The following is a 20,586-nucleotide window of genomic DNA, read 5'->3' as shown; positions in this document are numbered from 1 at the left end:
GTAGACATAATCTCTTACGAGAAAGCATAAGGGTTGTCGTCGTCAGTCTGCATAACTCTTTTGACGAGTTTGGGCTTTCTTCATATTATGAATAATTTTCTGAACCTTTTTCTCGGCCTCCTTCACCATATCAGGCCTAAAGAAATACCTTTCCCCAGGTTCAGACCAATTTAGCGGAGTACGACATCGTCGTCCATATAAAGCTTCAAAGGGTGCCATCTTGATACTTTCTTGATAGCTATTATTATATGAAAACTCCGCTAAGGGCAAACATTCATCCCATTTCGGTGAGAAGCCTAGAACACATGCTCGCAACATATCTTCGAGTATCTAGTTTACTCTCTCAGTCTGTCCACTGGTTTGAGGATGATAGGCCGAACTGTGGAGCAACTTAGTATCCAAGGATTTGTGAAGTGCTTCCCAAAATTTGGATACGAATTGCGATCCACGATCCAACACTATGGTCTTCGGAACACCGTGCAGACTAAGAATACGAGCAATGTACAATTGGGCATAGGCAGTAACTGGGTGATCAGTCTTGAATGAGAAATTTTCGTAAGCTGGTCAACCATAACCCAGATAGAGTCATACCCTTTTGCAGTCCTGGGTAATCCCACAATGAAGTCCATACAATATCTTCCCATTTCTATGTTGGGATCGGTAAAGATTGTAATGGACCAACAGTCTTCATGTATATGGCCTTGACACGTTTACAAGTGTCACACCTAGCCACATAACGTGCAATTTCAGTTTTCATTTTCATCCACCAAAAGAACACATAAGGTTCCATGCGTGCAATTTGCTTTTTCTGATGACACTGTACTATCTGAGTCTGTTGGGCAAGCGGCAAATACGCGATTTTCCCCAAACAGAATCAGATGCACTATCTTGGGTAAAACACACAGAAAGAGGTTTACCAACAAGTGGTTACAGTAAGTTCATAGCACACGAGACGGGTGTGAATGTCGAATAACATCCCAGTTAACTCGTGTTAGCCAAGGGATCCAAGTCCACGAAAGGTGATATAAATTCAAGAAAAATCACCAGTGGAGGGATCTGTAGATGCGGACTTTGCAACCAGTCCATTTTATCCAGCACTTAGGGTGGGTTGAACCAAAGTGAGTTTAGACAATTCGATAAAATGATCTCCAAACTCAGCCTTCGTTCATTGGGTAGTTACAAGTTAGTCAAAACCAACTTGTTGAACTACATTTGACATTGAGCAAGTCCTCTCAGTACCATCGGTAAGCCAAGGGTTGAGAGTTCACATTTGCTAACAAGAAATCCTACACTTGGTTAAAAATCTATTTGGTCATGTTGTTCATCCGTTTCTTCATGCAAGATGAACCGACTTGGTTAGGAAATACACGGATTGAATAGGAAAGCGAATGAACAAACTCCTACATCTCAACAGCAGGGGAAATCCAATCTCCATTCTGAGAGCTAATCAGTTGTCTCTCGACACTAAAAAGCTCCAAGGCTCCACCTTTACACAAAGGATGTAAAGGGAACTTATATGAGTAGTCACTACCAAGATCAAAAGAAATAAGACCACACATGAAAGTGGTATGCCCTTTTGATCCAACGGAAATGACAGATGTTGCTTGAGCTCTTCACAAACAATATAGAAATTGTTTTAAGGAAGGAGTCCACAGAAGATCACACATCAGTGTAGTTTCACAATGGATCATGACCAGAGACCTCGATACCAACATGCGCCAAGCAGCAGAATCCTGTGTGCGCATTCACAGGAGGCCCTCAGTTTCGCTGCAGTACCATAAGTTCTTAACCACGACACCATTACAAAACTGGCACCAATACTGAATCTCACGTGGTAAGAATAATTTGTGTAGAGATAACATATCAATATAGTCTTATAATGGATTATGACTACTAACTGTGATACCAGCGTGCATCGAGCAGCACAACCTTGTGTGTATACCCACAAGAGACCCTCGGTTTTGGCGTGGCATCAACAATTTTAGTCATAACGCCAATACCAGACATAACCAATAAGGAATCTCACACAACACAAATAGACTGGTCAAGGATGACAAGGTACAAAAGAGACTCCACCTGTAAGAACGATTACAAGTAGAGATCCAAATAGATCATGGCCCAAGAAAGTGAACAAGGCATGGCCATAACCTAAACTTGATGAAAGAAGTATGATGGGAGACTGTTAATTCAGCCCAAGCATATTTCTATGCCCATCGCAGAGAGCACAAGGTCAAGGATTAAGTTGGTATGCCTTCGATAGATATGAAGAAACCAAAGGCATCAAATTCAAGGAAAATGGTCGGTCATGTCTTTCCTAGGTTGGGTTACTAAAGCAACATGGTGATCCGCGAGGAGAGGCCAACTATACTAGAGACCGCAACCTGCATCAGCTGATCAAGAGAATGGCTCTAAAAAGAGGCATGACTTGAGATCCTTGTTTGAACTCTGGGTACACCTTAGGTCCGACAAAGAAATTATCTAGGCATTGATTTGTACGTGTTTGGTCATGGAGTGATAAAAAATTATCTTTGGGTCAGGTCATGGTCCACTAAACACGAATATAGCCTAATCTTGGGTTTAGGAAATCAAGTTACCAACTCTCTATTGACCATAACTCAACCTAATGGTTCTCAGATCAGGATTGAGAATTGCTTTATGCTGGGCTAACCAGTTTATGCCCAAGATGACATCTATGTCTTGGCCTTTCAAAACAACCATATTAGTAGGAAAGTCCCGTCCGGCCAATGTTATGGGCACTTGGTAAGCCACTTCTTTTCACTTTTGGTAGCTTTACTATTGGGCGTAGAAGACCATTCATCAACCAACTTCGTAGAGGGAGGGGGCCTAAAAAGGTCCAATTCACCATCAAGTGCTTCTCCCGCTACATGAGAAGGTCCGGCTTCTGTCCCGACAAGATCCGCAGGGACGTTCGGGTGCAGTTGTGAATACAACCCATGAACTTCTTCATGTAGTGTATTATAATAGACCTGCAAGTTATCCATGGCTAAGCTAAGCTCCTCCACGCGGGCTCGAGCTTTGGCTTCCTTAGCCCAGGCGAGTGGACGAGAGTTAACCGTCCAATCGAGCGCTAGATCTCGTTTCGCGAGTTGGTCTTGCAAGTAGCGGATGGCTGCATCCGCGACCCATAGATCATTCCTGTGACGGAGTTCTGATTGAAGCAGTTCAACTTGTGCTTCCAGATCCCCGATAGGATCATTGCTACCACTGCTACTTTCTTCATGTCTTGGGGCAAGTTAATGGCGGAATATGCCAATAGGTCTAGTAGATTTGCGCGCGGTCTTTCTGGTGCGCGACAGCATTTCTCTAAGGGGGAAAATGATATTAGTATAATTCTTAGCATGATGCATGTGTAAGTACAGAATCAACCTTAGTCGATTCAACCTTCTATACATTGCACTCTTCCTATCTGGTCTTTAAGATAGACTCTTCAGAATACTTAGGTAAGAAGAGAAAAGAGTTTTTAGGTAAGACTTTTGAAAATCCTTTTGAAGATGCCTCATAATATCTGCAAAGAAGGGCTACGCTCCGATACCAGCTGTGACGGAACCTCCCAAGTAATTAGGCCCACCTACAGTTGTCCTTGTCCAACGGACCTCAGACAACCCTGTAGGTGCCCCTGAACTACTTGACAAGTTCAGTATCTTTCCTTACCTTACCAGGAACGTCTCACCCGTCTTGCAGACATTACAGAACATCGGAGATATAGAAATGCGGAAGCTTTTACATAAACTTACATTTATTTAGAAAGTAAGATCAAGTTACTTATTACAGACCAGAGCTATAAACGAGTGCTGAGTAGTATTATTACACATACCAAGGGAGGGGGGGGGTAAAAACTCCTCCCGAAAAACAAAAAGTCCTATATGGAGGACCACGACCTCCCGCATCTTCATTCTTCTACTTCTTCATTTGATACCACCTTGGAGCGAAAGCAACAAAACTTTGTCGCTTCCTTACCTAAAAACAACGAAGGGATAAACCCTGAGTATGGAATTACTCAGCAAGTCTTACCCGACTAAGGAAAAGACTCTCAAGGGTATGCTGGATAAATAGGAGTCAAGGAGAGGTTTTAGCAAAAATCAAATTATACTTTTGCAGAAATAGCTTACTAAAGTGAGTCCTTACTTTCAATATTTTAACGCCAGATTATATATCAATAGACTCTGTTTGCATCTAGTCTATTTTCATCATCTCATCAATACAACATCCTTTTTATTCATAGTGTTCACATCCTGACTTAGGTTGCAGGGCAGTGACCAAGTCTTCATAACCGCGAAGGTACGGCGATCCGAATCGATTATACTCAGCTGAGGATCTCCAATCACACGACATATGTAGCACTTAACCCTTGCATATATCAACCCGCCACCGGGGTTCTTAAGACCAGATCAGGTTCACGCAAACCGAGAGCACAGATACACCACCGTCCAGCCTCTTGCCACGGAGGGTACACGCTACTCTCGCCACCGCTCCACGCCCATTTCGTGTTATCTTATTCTGGCCTTAGTCTGCCCGAGGCAAGGCTTACCCATGACGAGGCATGTGACCAGTTAAAGGGTCCTCGATCATCAAGCCTACATACGCATCAATCCTTAATCAACCTGGGTAGAACATCACCTGTTCCTAACCCAAGTCTCGATTTACATACTTCCATCCTTAGGATTGTTTCTGTTCCCAAGGATGAAAAGAGCATCACAGGGAGCTTTGCAGTAAGATCCCACCATTGCTCCAAATGAAAATATTCTTGCAGATAGAAGCCATCCTTTCTCGAGCTAAGCTAAGGACAACCTCTATCCACAAGATCTAAGCAAGGCTAAGCATTTTTGTAAATCATATTTTGATACTTCACAGAAGTGTCTATAAAGGTATGGATATCAAGGAAAGCAATGCATCAAAGGGTTTCAAGCAATTCCTATAAACCTAATGCACATTTCACTAGACTTAAGGTGTGCGAAAATTATTTTAAAAACACAAGGAAAGGGGTTGCATGCACCGGGGCTTGCCTTTGTTAGTAGGTGAGTCAGGCTCGGACTCGCAGATGTCGAAGTAGAGCCAAGTCCCTGCCTGAGATTCCAAGGTGGTGGTGTCTTTTCTTGAGTCACCTCACTCTCTTCTTCGTTTTCTAAATATAACCATATAGGTATATATATAAGAATGGATGCCATGTAATGTGCATGAGGATGCAAAGATAATATAAACTTATTATCTATGTCTTGAATACAACTTTCCTTCACGGAACTCCGAGAACTTAGGGTTTCCGGAGTCGGTAAAGGAGTTCAAAGGGCAGGCGGGGTGTTTTGGGGTTTGGTGATCAAACAAGGTCCAAATCAACCCAAATTCTACCCAAGGCTTTTAAATAATATATAAAATTCATACAAAAATGTTGGGCATTTTTGGAATTACCATTTGTTTTCTAAAAATCCAGAACTATTGCTTTAAGCTATTTTAAATGCCTTAAAATTCCTTATTTAACCTAAAATTCATGAAAATATTTTTATTAAATTCTAGGTAAAATAATAAGCCTAGGAAAATTGGTTTCACAATTTTATGAATTTTCTTTAGTTTTCTACACATTTCTCAAGTTTCTCAGAAAAAGAAAATGAAAAAGTGTGAATAGAACTGGGCCAGAAGCAGCCCATACGGCCCAGCCACTCTGAGAAACGGGGCGCGCCCGCGCCCCCGCGCTGGCTACTTTGCATAGGGGCCCTCGCGTTTCTGTCTAACTGCGAACGGGTTCAGTCACTATTCTTAAGAGTCTCTGACGATTTGCAGATAGGTCCTCAATCTTCTAATTCTTTACACCATGAAGCCCTCGACGGCGGTCCAAGCTAGGAGCCGAGCTCCGACGAGCTAGACCGACTGGATGACGCCACGGCTGGAGTTCTCAAGCGACAGGAACCAAATTAGGCTCCATCCGCACCTTTCCCCTCAATCAATTTTGCTAGGGATGGTCTATCACGTTCTGGCCATGGTGTCAGTGCGGGTGTTCAAGTGAATTATGTGTTCCGGATCACCGAAGGCTGGGCTGGATAAATTGAAGCTAGGGAGAGGTTCCTGGGTTTACCAGGGATCCTGGACACGCTTTGGTTTGGGCAATACAAGACCCGAAGAGCAGGTCGACGGTGAGGGTGGGTTACGGCGGTGTTCTTCAGAGCAAGCACGCGTTCTGGTGAAAGGCTTCGGCCGAATTTCAATTGGTTGATACCGGGGGCAATAGGAGGCTAACAGCAAGCAAAAACATGAAATAATTGAATAGGTACTCACCCGAGGACTGCTGGCCACGGGGGGGGGGGGGGGGTTTCTTTGCGGCGGAGCAAGAACAGAGGAAGAGGGAAACTGGGGGCTACGTAGGCTTTCTGGTGAGCTCAAGTCGAGCGCCTAAGAGCTTGTGCGCGGGATGCAATGAAGAAGCAGGACCCGAGCGCCATTTATAGGCCGACGACCGGATTTGGATGGAATTCGTGGATTTCGGATGTGCTGGCAAGGCTACCGCGCAGCGGATCCTGGTGAGGGCACGGTGGCCGCCGATTAACCGGAGCTTGCCACTTCAGTGCTTTAACGCCACGTCGCAGGATTCCATCCCGAACAGCGGTGGCGTTCTTATCGCCGGCGACGAGCGTCTGAGCTGGCGTTCTGATCCTCATACTGTACCATGTGAATTGCAAGCAGCCGGTCTGACAGTGCACTTTGGAGCCAGATTTTATCTTAATTCCAAATGGTAACATAAGTCAAGCTCTGCAGCAAACCTGTAGAGCATTATACCATCTACAATGTTGCCATATGATTCTTCCACAAAAACACATTGGAGCATGCTTAAAATTAAGCCCTAAGTTCATGTCATCCCACTGTTAATCTGAATTTCAGACAATATTAGCCTGACAGCCTGACTTCAGGCTTAATTATCTCCAATATTTTCTTAACAACTGTGCTCACACTCTCAAGCAAAGTTGTTCTCCTTTGGTTGCTCTACAAATTTGGTGTGGTGACCTAGGGCAAAGATCCCATATTTTAACAGTTACAAGGCTCCAAAGTTGAGCCCAAAACACTGAAATCAGACTTAGACTATTAAGGACTTAAGAGGTGAGTTTTGCAAATAAGCCCAAAACTTAGGGTTTAACTTGCAAATTCACACATTTGTGATTCAAATGACTTAAGATACTTATTTAACTTGGTTTTTGCACTTTAGTCCAAAAGTGGACTAATTTTGCACATAGGTCCCTAGGGTTTGGACTTAGGGTTTTCCAGGGTTCCAATTAGGGTTTCTGGTATCCCAGGGGTATAAAGGTGATTCAACTTTATCTTTGGGGATATTTTATAACTATTACCCTAAAGTATTTAGGTTTTCTCAATTTGGGTTAGGTTTTACCCCTTTAATCTCTATTTAGGGTAAAGCTTCCTATCCAGGGTTCTATTTGCAAAACACTAAAACAATACAACTTGTTTGAAATTTTTGCCTAGTGAATGCACTCTAGGTGTATCAAACATATGCAATGCCAATGCTTATGATGTCATGCTCAAGTTTTAGTTACAGTAACACCAGGGGTGTTACAGTACTTTACTCCAAAAACATTGTTAAATCATGTTTTGAGGACCTTCGGAAGCCGAAGGCCCCCAACAGTAGTCTTCATCCCCTACGGATGGTACCTGTACACCAAACTCAACAACATCCCATATACTTTTGTGGAGTGAGGTTAGGTGATATCGCATCATATCACTCCACCTAGCATAATCTTCACCATCAAACGTTGGTGGTTTGCCCAATGGGACAGAAAGTAATGGCGTATGTTTAGGAATGCGAGGGTAGCGTAGGGGGATCTTACTAAACTTCTTGCGCTCATGGCGCTTAGAAGTGACGGACGGCGTGTCGGAGCCGGAGGTGGATGGCGACGAGGAGTCGGTCTCGTAGTAGACCACCTTCCTCATCTTCTTCTTCTTGTCGCTGCTCCGACTCGACTTGTGTGAAGGGGATTCCTTTTCCTTCCCCTTCCCTTTGTTGTAGGACTCTCCTGATGGAGCCTTCCCGTGGCTTGAAATGGACTTCTCGCCGGTCCCCATCTCTTTCTTGGCGTGATCTCCCGACATCACTTCGAGCGGTTAGGCTCTGATGAATAACCTGGCTTTGATACCAATTGAAAGTCACCTAGAGGGGGGGGGGGGTGAATAGGGCGAATCTGAAATTTACAAACTTAAGCACAAACTACAAGCCGGGTTAGCGTTAGAAATAGAAACGAGTCCGAGAGAGAGGGCGTAAAATAAATCGTGAGCAAATAAAGAGTGAGACTCGATGATTTGTTTTACCGAGGTTCGGTTCTTGCAAACCTACTCCCCGTTGAGGTGGTCACAAAGACCGGGTCTCTTTCAACCCTTTCCTTCTCTCAAACGGTCCCTCGGACCGAGTGAGCTTCTCTTCTCAATCAAACGGGACAACAAGTCCCCGCAAGGACCACCACACAATTGGTGTCTCTTGCCTCGGTTACAATTGAGATGATCACAAGAATGAAGAAAGAAAAGAAGCAATCCAAGCGCAAGAGCTCAAATGAACACGACAAATCACTCTCTCTAATCACTAAAGCTTTGAGTGGAGTTGGGAGAGGATTTGATCTCTTTGGTGTGTCTTGTATTGAATGCTAGCTCTTGTAAGGTGTAGAAGAGTGGAAAACTTGGACGCCATTGAATGTGGGGTGGTTGGGGTATTTATAGCCCCAACCACCAAAAATGGCCGTTGGAAGGCTGCAGTCGCATGGCGCACCGGACAGTCCGGTGCGCCACCGGACACTGTCCGGTGCGCCAGCCACGTCAGCAGACCGTTGGAGTTCGACCGTTGGAGCTCTGACTTGTGGGGCCTCTGGGCTGTCCGGTGGTGCACCGGACAGGTCCTGTAGACTGTCCGGTGCGCCTTCTCGCGCGTGCCTGACTTCTGCGCGCTCTGGCGCGCATTAAATGCTGTAGTAGGTGACTGTTGGCGCGGAAGGAGCCGTTGCTCCGCTGGCACACCGGACAGTCCGGTGTGCACCGGACACTGTCCGGTGACTCACCGGACAGTGCGGTGAATTATAGCGGAGCGCCCTCTGATTTTCCCGAAGGTGACAAGTTCAAGCTAAAGTGCCCTGGTGCACCGGACACTGTCCGGTGGCACACCGGACAGTGCGGTGCGCCAGACCAGAGTGCCTTTCGGATTGTCCTTTGCTCTCTTGTTTGAACCCTTTTCTTGGTCTTTTTATTGGCTTATTGTGAACCTTTGGCACCTGAAGAACTTATAGACTAGAGCAAACTAGTTAGTCCAATTATTTTTGTTGGGCAATTCAACCACCAAAATCAATTAGAAAATAGGTGTAAGTCTAATTCTCTTTCAGAGCACCGATGTCCTCAGACGCTGCTGGTGCCTCAATCAACGAGTGGTCAACATCTTCAATGGTGAGGTACCAATATGCATCTGACGTAGTGTGTAGTAATGAATAATTTATGGGACACGAGGAGGGCAAGGAAGCTTGAACTAGGAAAGAACCGTGGTTGTCGTCGTCGGTTCCCGTGGAGTCTCCATATTCGACGGGGATGATCAGAGCCAGTGACGGCGTCGACGCTCATGGCGGGGTCTCCATTGTTGAGGCCGGTGAATCGAGCGCCATCAGGAGCAAGACCGGGAGCTGGTTCCACAACTCGATCCGTTCCGAGAAACGAGACAGGTAGATAAATTGCCGTAACACCGTACAAGAAGCATTCCACTAGAAGAGGGATCAAACCAGTTTGGGTATTAACTAAGGCAGAACTTAGGCCCCGTTTGGTTAGAGGGACTAATCTTTAGTTCCTGTTTTTAGTCTCGTTTAGTCTCTATTTTACCAAACGGAAGGACTAAAGTAGTGACTAATTGACTTTAGTCTCTAGTCCTTCATATGTGTACTAAAAGGGATTAAAGGACAACATTTACTCTAATTATCCTTTCTAGAAAACTGGTGTCAAACAAAAAATGGGCATTTTAGTCTTTATGTGTTATATTTAATGTATTTAGAATCTATTTAGTCCCTACAACCAAGCAGGGTAGAGATTAAAATTTAGTTGCTGGACTAAACTTTAGTCCTAGTACTAATGGAACCCAACAGAGCCTTATTATAATAATGTTGTGGATAGCATTTTTTAAAGACTGGTCATACATTCGTTCCAAAAAGCTCTCCTCTTCCGGTCTTCCCCCCTTCTGCAGCTGTGCTCCCCTGCCCCGCGGCGCCGCCGCCAGCCTCTCGTGCGCCATGCCACCGCGAAAGCGCCCGGCGCTGCCGCCGGATGAGCCCTCCCCTTCCTCGAAGCATCAACCTGAAGCACATCCGTCCGAACCCTCCAAACCCTCACCCGATTCCGAGCAGCCGATCATCTCGGCGGCGATCCTCGCCCAACTGCCCCCCCAGGAGCGCCTGGCGTACAAGCTCATCTTCGAGGCGGGCAACAAGGGCATGTGGATGCTGGATATCCGCAAGAAGTTGTTGATGGGCCCCAACATCGCCACCAAGGTCGTGCGTACCCTCGTGACGCGGCGGCTCCTCAAGGAGGTCAGCGATGTGCGCCACCGTAGCAGGAAGATCTTCATGGCCACCGACTTCCAGCCCTCTGCCGAGATCACCGGCGGCACCTGGTACCACGACGGCCGCCTGGACACTGACGCCGTAACCACTGCGCGCCGCTGCTGCCAGGCGCAGGTCGAGAGGCTCGGCGCCGCCACCGTGCAGATGATCCACCACGGTATTCTGAAGGACGATCCCAGGGCCGGGTACACTATCGACAAGATCAGGGATATCATCAAGACCATGGTTCTCGACAAGGTCCTCGAGGAGGTCAAGAGCACCGGCACGGGGGAGTTCAGGGATGTCAGGGCCGGCACAATGTGCTATCGGCTGGTGACTGGGGCTCCGCAGGGAGGGATGATGGAGGGAATTCCTTGTGGGGTTTGCCCCAGGATTGATGAGTGCTCGCCGGAGGGGATAATCTCACCGAGCACGTGCGTTTACTACAAGAAGTGGCTGCAGATGGACTTCTAGGCGGTTAGCCGTCTTCTGCTGTACCTGTATATGTGTATATGATGGAGTGTTGGAGTCCATTGGAGAACTCAGTTTCATATTGACCAATTGGGGCTGTTGGATCACACGCTAGGCTGGATTCAAATGTTCAATTGGAACCTCTGAAAGGATAGTCATAGAAGCGCAGTTTCAGATTCTGGTACTCATATTAAGAATCATCTCTGTATTTATTTCTACTCAGTCCTTTTAGCTTGTCATAATCTTCCATTTGTATCTATTTCATCAAGTTTGGATGTCTGTACTCACTACTCAGTATCATATCAACATCATTAATATTTAGGTAGATCGGCAAAATCCCGCTCTTGTGCTGAAGTTATATATTGACATTGAGCATGTGAACCCAAAGTGTTCCTGTTTGACATCCAAAGGACCAACAAAGGTGCACCTTCTATTCAACTTTGTAGGACCACTAAACTTAAACTAGCAGAACTTAGATTGTGAAATACAGTACAATATTCTGTTTGGCCAATTTTTGAAAACCCCAATGGCTGCAATGATAGACAACCACAATGTTCAGGTACAGTATCCATGCTGCTTGATTGTTTTAGCCCATTATCTTTCTCTGGAACTTAATCTGTCTCAATTTACAAGGTTGTCATATATGCTCGTTTGTCCATGTTATGGTGTTATTTCTGTAGGTTGTAGCTAATATATACTTGATTTTACTGAAAATTGTATTTGCTTACACAGCACAGGTTCTACTTATCATAGTGCAAACCACATCCATATTGAAACTTTTAGTTTTATCTTCAGGTGTTATATACTTCTGCATGATCATCATGTGTTCGGGCAGGGATATTAATACGAGGATAGTGAAGGGCTTAGTCGTGCGTGGTAGTAGGCTGAGGCCCTTGTCCCTCTTGGCCACAACATGGAAACCATGATAGGTGTCAAAGAGACAGAGTAAGTAAAAGGGGATAGAGGCTAGCTTAGCTTGTCTGTAATCACACTCATGCACACATGTGTCTTTCAAGCAACAAACTCTCAACCTATCTCCTAATCAGATCAAACTCCTATCAACTGCTGTAATCAGTCTCTAGATATCTAAAGTACCTAAGAAGCTAACAAGCCAAACCGAAAAATGAATCTCCTCATCTAACGACCATGCCACCTATTCGACTGAACACATTGCGTGGCTGCTGCTGCTCTGTGTGTCTGGTAATGGCATGGCTGGCCTCTTCTTGTGCCTGGAATAGGTGGTATTGTACACAACAATAATCTTATATTTTTGTTTAGCCTACAACTGCGAGTTGGTACCTTGATTGTATTGTTTTTGTGGGCATGACTAATATGCAATCTTCTGCAATCTCACCTGTACCTAGGATATGACTATTTCAGTCAGTTTTTGCTACCTGATGGTACTTGATTTTCACATCACAAAATCACTAAAAAATCAATATGTTTCATGCAAATTAGCAGACCCAATTCCAATGACAGAGGCTCCCACATGAGTGGGGTGTGGGGAAGAGGTAAACTGAGACAAGTCTTTCCCTGCAAATACGGAGATGCTGTTTCAAGTCAGTGACCTGATGACCCAGTGAGACAACTCTCAGTCTCTCACCACTGCACCAGGCATCCCTACTATTGGTACATACACTGAAGTTAGTCTGTATACAATCTCGAATTACGAGGAAATTAAGTGAGTAACTTAATAAGCTGTGATGAGATCATCTTTTAGTGTATATCTGCCATCAAACCTATTGATCACATTTTTCAGAATATGCTGCATTTATGTTTAATTCTGCTGCTAATCTCAGTTTAGCTTCTTGTACTTGTTGGTCTCAAATTGACTTCGCTTTTGTTTAAAATATATGAAAGGGAAAACAGTCATTCTTACGATGCGTATACATAAAAAAAAGCAAAACTGAGGAGTTACAATCCTTTTCACGAAATACTATTTAGCCATTGAAAAATAGGAGACATGAGTGTAGCATGAGTGCATGGCTAGATAGATCCCTGAACTTGACAGTCCAGAGCCTGATATTAGGTCTAGCATTCAAAAATCTTGCCATTCGTCAATTTCCAAATATTGTTCCTTCCACTCTTCTATTGCACAGTAAACAGTTCACAATTATTGTTCACCATGTTTGCATCTCTACGCTCTTGTGACACTTTGGTCAAGTTTACTAGCACACAATCCCCCTTTAGGCCCCGTTCGGTTTGACCTAGAACGACCTGGAATACAGCACAATCCATCTGAAATTATGTCACTTGGATTAAAACTAGATCAACCTTAAATAGATGTTCGGATAGATTTAATCCTGAACGAAACCAGAGCATTTCTGCCCTTTTGACCCCTCTTTCACTCGGATTGGAGCCACACCTATGAACATCTGGAATCAAACCAGACCATGATTTAGTAAATAACCAGGATCCACTCCATCCTGGCGTGGAACTGTTCCTGAGCAGGAACCGATCTTGGACTGCCGAACGGCCCCTTAGGATGTTCAAAGACAAACAAGAGATATGGTCCTTCAATCCGAGTCCTTGATCGTCTTTCCGTCAATATTGGGGGACACATCATTCTCATGCATGGTGAATTTGTGATCTAACATCAAATCTGTTCTTGCAAAACATATCAGACACAACTGCATGTAGGGCCGGAAACGAGCCGAGCTCGGTTTGGTGTGGCTCGCTAGGTGATTGAGCTCGGCTTGGCTCGGCTCGCGAGTTGCATTTTGAAAAATAATATTGCATTATATAGTGAATTAATAGTCTATAAATGTAAAATAAATAATAATAATGCGACATTACAAGTTATCTAAATTATAATTATCATATATATTATTAAAGACTAATAAACGAGTTGTATATCTATAAAATTATCCAATATATTTCACAATTGTGTAGGTTGATTTTGTACAGCTCACGAGCCAGAGCGGCTCGGCTCAACGAGCTCAAAAATCTGGTTTGGCTCGGCTCGCTCAAGGCTTGTGAACCGCTCGAGCCGAGCCGAGCTGCTTCGAGTTTTTTCCAGCCCTAACTGCATGGTTGCTATTAACCAACAAAACACACTGTTTATGTTGAGACCTAGATGTTTACACTTGTGCATACGTGATTTTATCATTTTTTTAGGTGCACTGAAAATGACTGTTCAGTCATCCTTGTATACTTTTTTTAGATGCAGTGAAAAAATTCCATAAAGCTTCATCTAGGAGTGTTATATTGTTTTAGCTAATTTGGGGGAGACCTGAGGCATGGTGGTGCCTGGAGATAATGTATGGCAGGTTCAACAAATTGTTGATTTTAGAATATGTCCTCCATTGCTGTTTTGGGGTCAATCTTAATAGAACAGTAACGTTTTTTGCACGGCAGGATCTTTATAGATATTGTCAGGGTGAAGCTCGATATATTTATAATGTCGCGTTAACGAAGGGAAGCATATAGGGACGTGGCACATTAGTGCTGAAATGCAAGGCGTTTATTCATTCCATTTTAATTAGGTTTCTTCAATTTGAATGTTAAGTTGTTGAAATCAACGACTAAGGTCCTCGGCTTGGGTTTTTTCTAAAATTAGTAAAGCTAGGTCACGTTTTGGTGGCTTTGTTTTATGACAAAAATGACTTTGGCTTTACCATTTTTGGCTTGTGAAAACACCTAGGTGTCGTTTGGTTTATATATTTGTAATGTAATGGGTAACGGATAACGTTAAATCATGTTTGTTTTAGTCCAACCGTAATCAGATACCACACTAAAATTTGATACCAGCTTATTCAAATTTGTTACCGTCAGTAATCGAGCCGAAACCATTACCATTACCATTTGCGTTACATTTTTTGAACCAAACAGCACCCTAGACTCTTAGAGCCTGTTTGGACCGGCTTCTGGCTAGATTTTGATCGTGTGAATTGGCTTCTAGCCATCAAACATTTCAGTTCTCAGTCCGTTTCTGTGAAAATCATCCAAATTAATATGAATACAAAATCTATCGAGTTATTATGACGAGAGGAATCCGTTGCTTCCTAAATTCTAAACCTTATATACCTCTTCATCTTCATACACACGCAATCTCTGTGATATCTAGATTCTCGTGACAACTAGATTATTCTCGAATCCAGATTCTTAGAAAACTTCTTTAGAAAATAGATGTACCAAACAGGATGATTTAAGTGGTTCTTGACGATACAATATTATACCACGTGTTTGGTTTCGTGCACATGTCGCATGGAGCCAAGAGCCTTTTTTTAGCCTGTGTTGCACGGACAGATGCAGCCTATGCCCGCTGCATACAGGCTAACAAACACAAGCCTAGGCTTAGTCAATGCATGCGAAGGATCTGGCCGAGTGCGCCAACACAACCAAACACACAGATTGTGATCATTTGAGCAACCAATGGTCTTTATGCCTCTATGTATAGAATTCCATTTGATTTTCAATGGATGGATGACAAAGTTAAGGATTGATATAAGTGTCAATTGGAGCTAGAGAGACACACATTCAGAAAGTTTTTGAATTGAAAGCGGTTTTTAAGATTTTAGAGGTGTCAGACCATGAGAAATAGGGTCATCGAACCAATAAGTATGGTTCGATGTCTACACATGGAATGCCAGTGAAGTCATGATCTCTAGTCCTTGTGAACAAGATCGTCATACCATTGCACATCAGGTTGACAATATATGAAAATAGACCATGAGATTTTGGTTGTGTTACAGTAGTCCAACGAATGTCATCAAATTGGACGGTGCAATTATAATAGATAAAGTTTTTTTATAGGGTGTTAGATTATGTGAATAGGGTGATCGTCAGACCATTGTGTCTCAATCTAACGCTCTATATAATATGAACAGAGAGGTTTCGTGAGCCTCAGACTGGTCTAACGAGGGGTTATTAGACTATACACTCATGCAGTACACTCTAATGGCTATATTTGAAATAGTGAGGTCAGTGTGACCATTAAGTCTCATCAAATCGAGGCCGATGGTTCGACAGTCAGGCGTTAGATGTTCCAATTCCTATGATTTCAGCCAGAGTTACTGCAATGGCTAGTTGGTCAGTTAGGGTGTATAAATACACCTCCAACGCGTCTATTCAAGCCTTCTAGCCCATTTGATCAGTCGAAGAAACCCTTTGGGGTATAAGGAAGATATTTTTTCTAGTGAGGAACTTTAGAGTTGGTAATCACTTTGTTAGAGGTTTTATTAGTGCATTAAGAGAAGCAAGTGTTCATCTACTATTCTTATTAGCCTTAGATAGATTAAGTGAGAGTTCATGCTTGTTAATCTTGGTGATCAGCATCACCTAGATACTTTAATGGTGATTCAGAGTTTAGTGATCATCCAGATAGCTTGCGGGTGACTCAACTCAAGGTCTACACATTTGTGAGTTAGAATGAGTGAAACTCTAACCCTAATCTAGAGTTGGTTGTGTATTATATAGATCAATTAGAAGGGCCAAGCCCATTACATAGGGGTAGTCAGGTAAATACAAGCGGGCACAAGCCAAACCCTAAACAATAGTCTAACACTTCCTGCAATCTCAACTCTATCATGTACAAATGTTGAGACTGGATCGAAACTCAGTGAATACACTCGATGACAGTCCCTTGGTGAAGGAGTTAGCGAACTGCAACATGGTCGAGACGCTGAGAACGCGAACGTCACTGGCGGTAACACGCTCGAGGACGAAGTGAAGGTTGATCTCCACATGCTACATGCGTGGATGCTAGTCTACGCTGACATTGTTGCAGTAGACGAGGGTGGAGCGCTCGAGGGAGCTATGGAGCTCCTGGAGAAGCTAGCGAAGCTAGGAGGCCTTGGCCACACCGTTGACCACAGTGTTGTACTCGGCCTCGGCGCTGGAGCGGGAGATGACGGGCTACTGCTTCACAACCCAGGATATGAGGTTGGCACCTAGGAACACGATGTAACCAGAAGCGGACTGGCGAGTGTCGGGGAAACCAGCCTAGTCAGCGTCGGTGTAGACCACGAGCTCCAATGTCGATGAGGGTCGAATGAGAAGGTTGTAGTCAATGGAGCCGTGGAGGTAGGGAAGGATCTGCTTGAGAGTGGTGAAGTGGGGCTCCCGTGGGGTGTGCATGTGAAGGCACACCTGCTGGACAAAGTAAGCGATGTCGGGCCAAGAGAAAGTCAGGTACTAGAGAGCGCCGATGAGGCTCGGTAGGCCAGATTTCGGCGACCTAGGGCCCATCGTCCTCAGAGAGCTTCGCCTGAGTATCGATAGGTGTGGATCAAGGCTTGTAGATGGACATGCTCACCGCCCACTCTAAAATGTCGATAGCGTACTGGCGATGGTGGAGGAAGAGACCATGTCGTTGCCGATTGGCGGTGATCTCGAGGAAGTAGTGGTGAGGTCACAGGTCCTTCATCACGAACTCGCACTGAAGTGCGGCGATCGTGTGTTGAAGAAGAGTGACACTAGATGCTATGAGCATGATGCCGTCGACGTAGAGCAGGAGGTATATGGTGTCGTTGCCGTGCCGATGGATGAACATGGACGTGTCAGACTTGGCCTCGATGAAGCTGAGGGAGGCCAAGTAGGAGGCAAAGCGACTATACCAGGCCTATGGCGCCTACTTGAGGTCGTACAAGGAGTAGTTCAATCGGTAGACTAGATCTAGGTGAATGGAGTCGACGGAGCCAGTGTGCTGTGAAAGGGAAATGGCCTCAATCATTTTCTATAATCGATTTTGGTGTTTGACGACCATCGCAAACCTTATGGACTACCTAGTTTTCCTAGTTGATCTTTTATGAGGTGCATAAAGTTCATATTCACATATAAGGAAAAGGACCCTTGGCCAATTCTATAAATACGGGGCGAGTCAGGATTGCACCAGCCTGCGGTGCACCAGATCCGGTGTGCACCGGACAGTATCTGATGCCCAGGCTAGAACGCCCTACGAACTGGCTGCTCTCAAGAAAACTCAGAGCTCCATGGCTAAAATTCACCAGACTGTCCGGTGAGCCCACGACCAACGCTTGACTGCCCAGCAACTGCACCGCGTCAGAAACAGTCAGAAGTACAGAAGCAGTTAGCGACGTCAGGTCGCACCGAACTATCCGGTGCGCCACAAGGACATGCGAAGTCAATGGTCGACTGCTCCAAACCCCAACGGACGGCTGACATGGCAGGCATCGGACAATGAACAGCGGGATGTCTGGTGCACACCAGACTATCTGGTGTGCCCGTCGACAGAAAGCCCAGCCAACGGCTAGAATAGTGGTTGGGGCTATAAATACCCCCCAACCACCACCATTCAAAGCATCCAAGCTTTCCACTCTCCATACTAAATACAAGAGCAAAGAATACATTCAAAAGACACATTCAAAGCTTCCAACCCTCTCCAAGTCCCACAATTAAGATAAGTGATCAATAGTGATTAGTGACTTGAGATAGTGAGATTTGTGTTCCATTTGTTGTTCTTGTTGCTTGGTTGTGCTTTCTTCTTTTCCTTCTAAACTCTTAAGTGATTTGTAAAGCTAGCAAGAGACACCTAAGTGTGTGGTGATCCTTGCGGGGTATTTGTGACCCTTGAGATTAAGAAGAAGCACTCAACCGGTCTAGGTGACCGATTGAGAGAGGGAAAGGGTTGAAATAGACCCAGCCTTTGTGGCCTCCTCAACGGGGAGTAGGTTCATTGGAACCGAACCTCGGGAAACAAATCGTCGTGTTCATTTGTGTTGATCTTCACCATTCGATTTGTTTTCTCCTGCTCCCCTCTCTCTAAAAGTTCTCTTGCTCACTGAAAGTCGCCTAGAGGGGGGGGGGGGTGAATAGGGCGAAACTGAAATTTACAAATATGAACACAACTACAAGCCGGGTTAGCGTTAGAAATATAAACGAGTCCGCGAGAGAGGGGGCAAAACAAATCGCAAGCAAATGAAGAGTGTGACACGCAGATTTGTTTTACCGAGGTTCGGTTCTCGCAAACCTACTCCCCGTTGAGGAGGCCACAAAGGCCGGGTCTCTTTCAACCCTTCCCTCTCTCAAACGATCCCTCGGATCGAGTGAGCTTTCTCTTCTCAATCACTTGGAACACAAAGTTCCCACAAGGACCACCACAAGTTTGGTGTCTCTTGCCTCAATTACAAGTGAGTTTGATTGCAATGAAAGAATCAAGAAAGAAGAAAGCAATCCAAGCGCAAGAGCTCGAAAGAACACAAGCAAATCTCTCTCTCTAGTCACTAGGGCGTTGTGTGGAATTTGGAGAGGATTTGATCTCTTTGGTGTGTCTAGAATTGAATGCTAGAGCTCTTGTAGTAGTTGGGAAGTGGAAAACTTGGATGCAATGAATGGTGGGGTGGTTGGGGTATTTATAGCCCCAACCACCAAAAGTGGCCGTTGGGAGGCTGTCTGTTCGATGGCGCACCGGACAGTCCGGTGCACACCGGACATGTCCGGTGCCCCCGCCACGTCATCACTGCCGTTGGATTCTGACCGTTGGAGATTCTGACTTGTGGGCCCGCCTGGGTGTCCGGTGCACACCGGACAAGAACTGTTTACTGTCCGGTGTGCCAGAATGGGTGCGCCTGACTTCTGCGCGCGCAGAGCGCGCATTAAATGCTCTGCAGGTAGCCGTTGGCGCGAGTTAGCCGTTGCTCCGGAGTTGCACCGGACAGTCCGGTGCACACCGGACATGTCCGGTGAATTATAGCGGACTAGCCGTTGGCATTTCCCGAAGCTGGCGAGTTCCTGAGCCCGACTTCCCTTGGAGCACCGGACACTGTCCGGTGTACACCGGACAGTCCGGTGAATTATAGCGGAGTCGCCTCTGGAAATTCCCGAAGGTGCCGAGTTTGCGTTAGAGTCCTCTGGTGCACCGGACATGTCCGGTGGTGCACCGGACACTGTCCGGTGGCACACCGGACAGTCCGGTGCGCCAGACCAGAGGAGCCTTCGGTTGGCCCTTTGCTCCTTTGTTGAATCCAAAAACTTGATCTTTTTATTGGCTGAGTGTGAACCTTTGACACCTGTATAATCTATACACTTGGGCAAACTAGTTAGTCCAATTATTTGTGTTGGGTAATTCAACCACCAAAATTAATTAGGGACTAGGTGTAAGCCTAATTCCCTTTCAATCTCCCCCTTTTTGGTGATTGATGCCAACACAAACCAAAGCAAATGTAGAGGTGCATAATTGAACTAGTTTGCATAATGTAAGTGTAAAGGTTGCTTGGAATTGAGCCAATATAAATACTTACAAGATATGCATGGATTGTTTCTTTCTTATATAACATTTTGGACCACGTTTGCACCACATGTTTTGTTTTTGCAAACTCTTTTGTAAATCCTTTTCAAAGTTCTTTTGCAAATAGTCAAAGGTAGTGAATAAGAGTTTTGCAAAGCATTTTCAAGATTTGAAATTTTCTCCCCCTGTTTCAAATGCTTTTTCTTTGACTTAAACAAAACTCCCCCTAAATGAAATTCTCCTCTTAGTGTTCAAGAGGGTTTTGATATATCATTTTTGAAATACTACTTTCTCCCCCTTTTGAACATAATAGGATACCAAATGAAAAATATTCAATACTGAGTTTTTGAAATTTGA

General features: G+C 44.8%; 1 protein-coding gene across 4 annotated transcripts; it reads left to right on the top strand.

The window, feature by feature from the left end:
• The first annotated feature begins 10,166 nt into the window (after positions 1 to 10,166).
• On the top strand, positions 10,167 to 12,800 carry LOC100284691 (uncharacterized). 4 transcript variants are annotated; one of them, XM_020543710.3, is made up of 3 exons: positions 10,173 to 11,223; positions 11,365 to 11,463; positions 12,504 to 12,800. In XM_020543710.3, exon 1 carries the CDS (start codon positions 10,263 to 10,265, stop codon positions 11,043 to 11,045), a length of 783 nt encoding a protein of 260 aa, XP_020399299.1. In that variant the 5' UTR covers positions 10,173 to 10,262; the 3' UTR covers positions 11,046 to 11,223; positions 11,365 to 11,463; positions 12,504 to 12,800. The 4 variants fall into 4 exon arrangements, with proteins under 4 accessions (XP_020399298.1, NP_001353631.1, XP_020399299.1 ...); XM_020543709.1 differs by lacking the exon at positions 11,365 to 11,463 and having other exon boundaries at positions 10,167 to 11,223; XM_020543711.3 differs by lacking the exon at positions 11,365 to 11,463 and having other exon boundaries at positions 12,501 to 12,800.
• The last annotated feature ends 7,786 nt before the right edge of the window (positions 12,801 to 20,586 follow it).

This window comes from Zea mays, chromosome 9, assembly GCF_902167145.1.
Source record: "Zea mays cultivar B73 chromosome 9, Zm-B73-REFERENCE-NAM-5.0, whole genome shotgun sequence".
In the NCBI taxonomy this organism is placed as follows: Eukaryota; Viridiplantae; Streptophyta; class Magnoliopsida; order Poales; family Poaceae; genus Zea; species Zea mays.
The sequence above is the reverse complement of the archived record's forward strand: the minus strand, read 5'-3'. Positions and strand labels throughout refer to the sequence as shown.

Bases quoted from the DNA above. Each gene is read 5' to 3' on its own strand.
- LOC100284691 (XM_020543709.1), top strand. From the start codon at position 10,263: ATGCCACCGCGAAAGCGCCCGGCGCTGCCGCCGGATGAGCCCTCCCCT.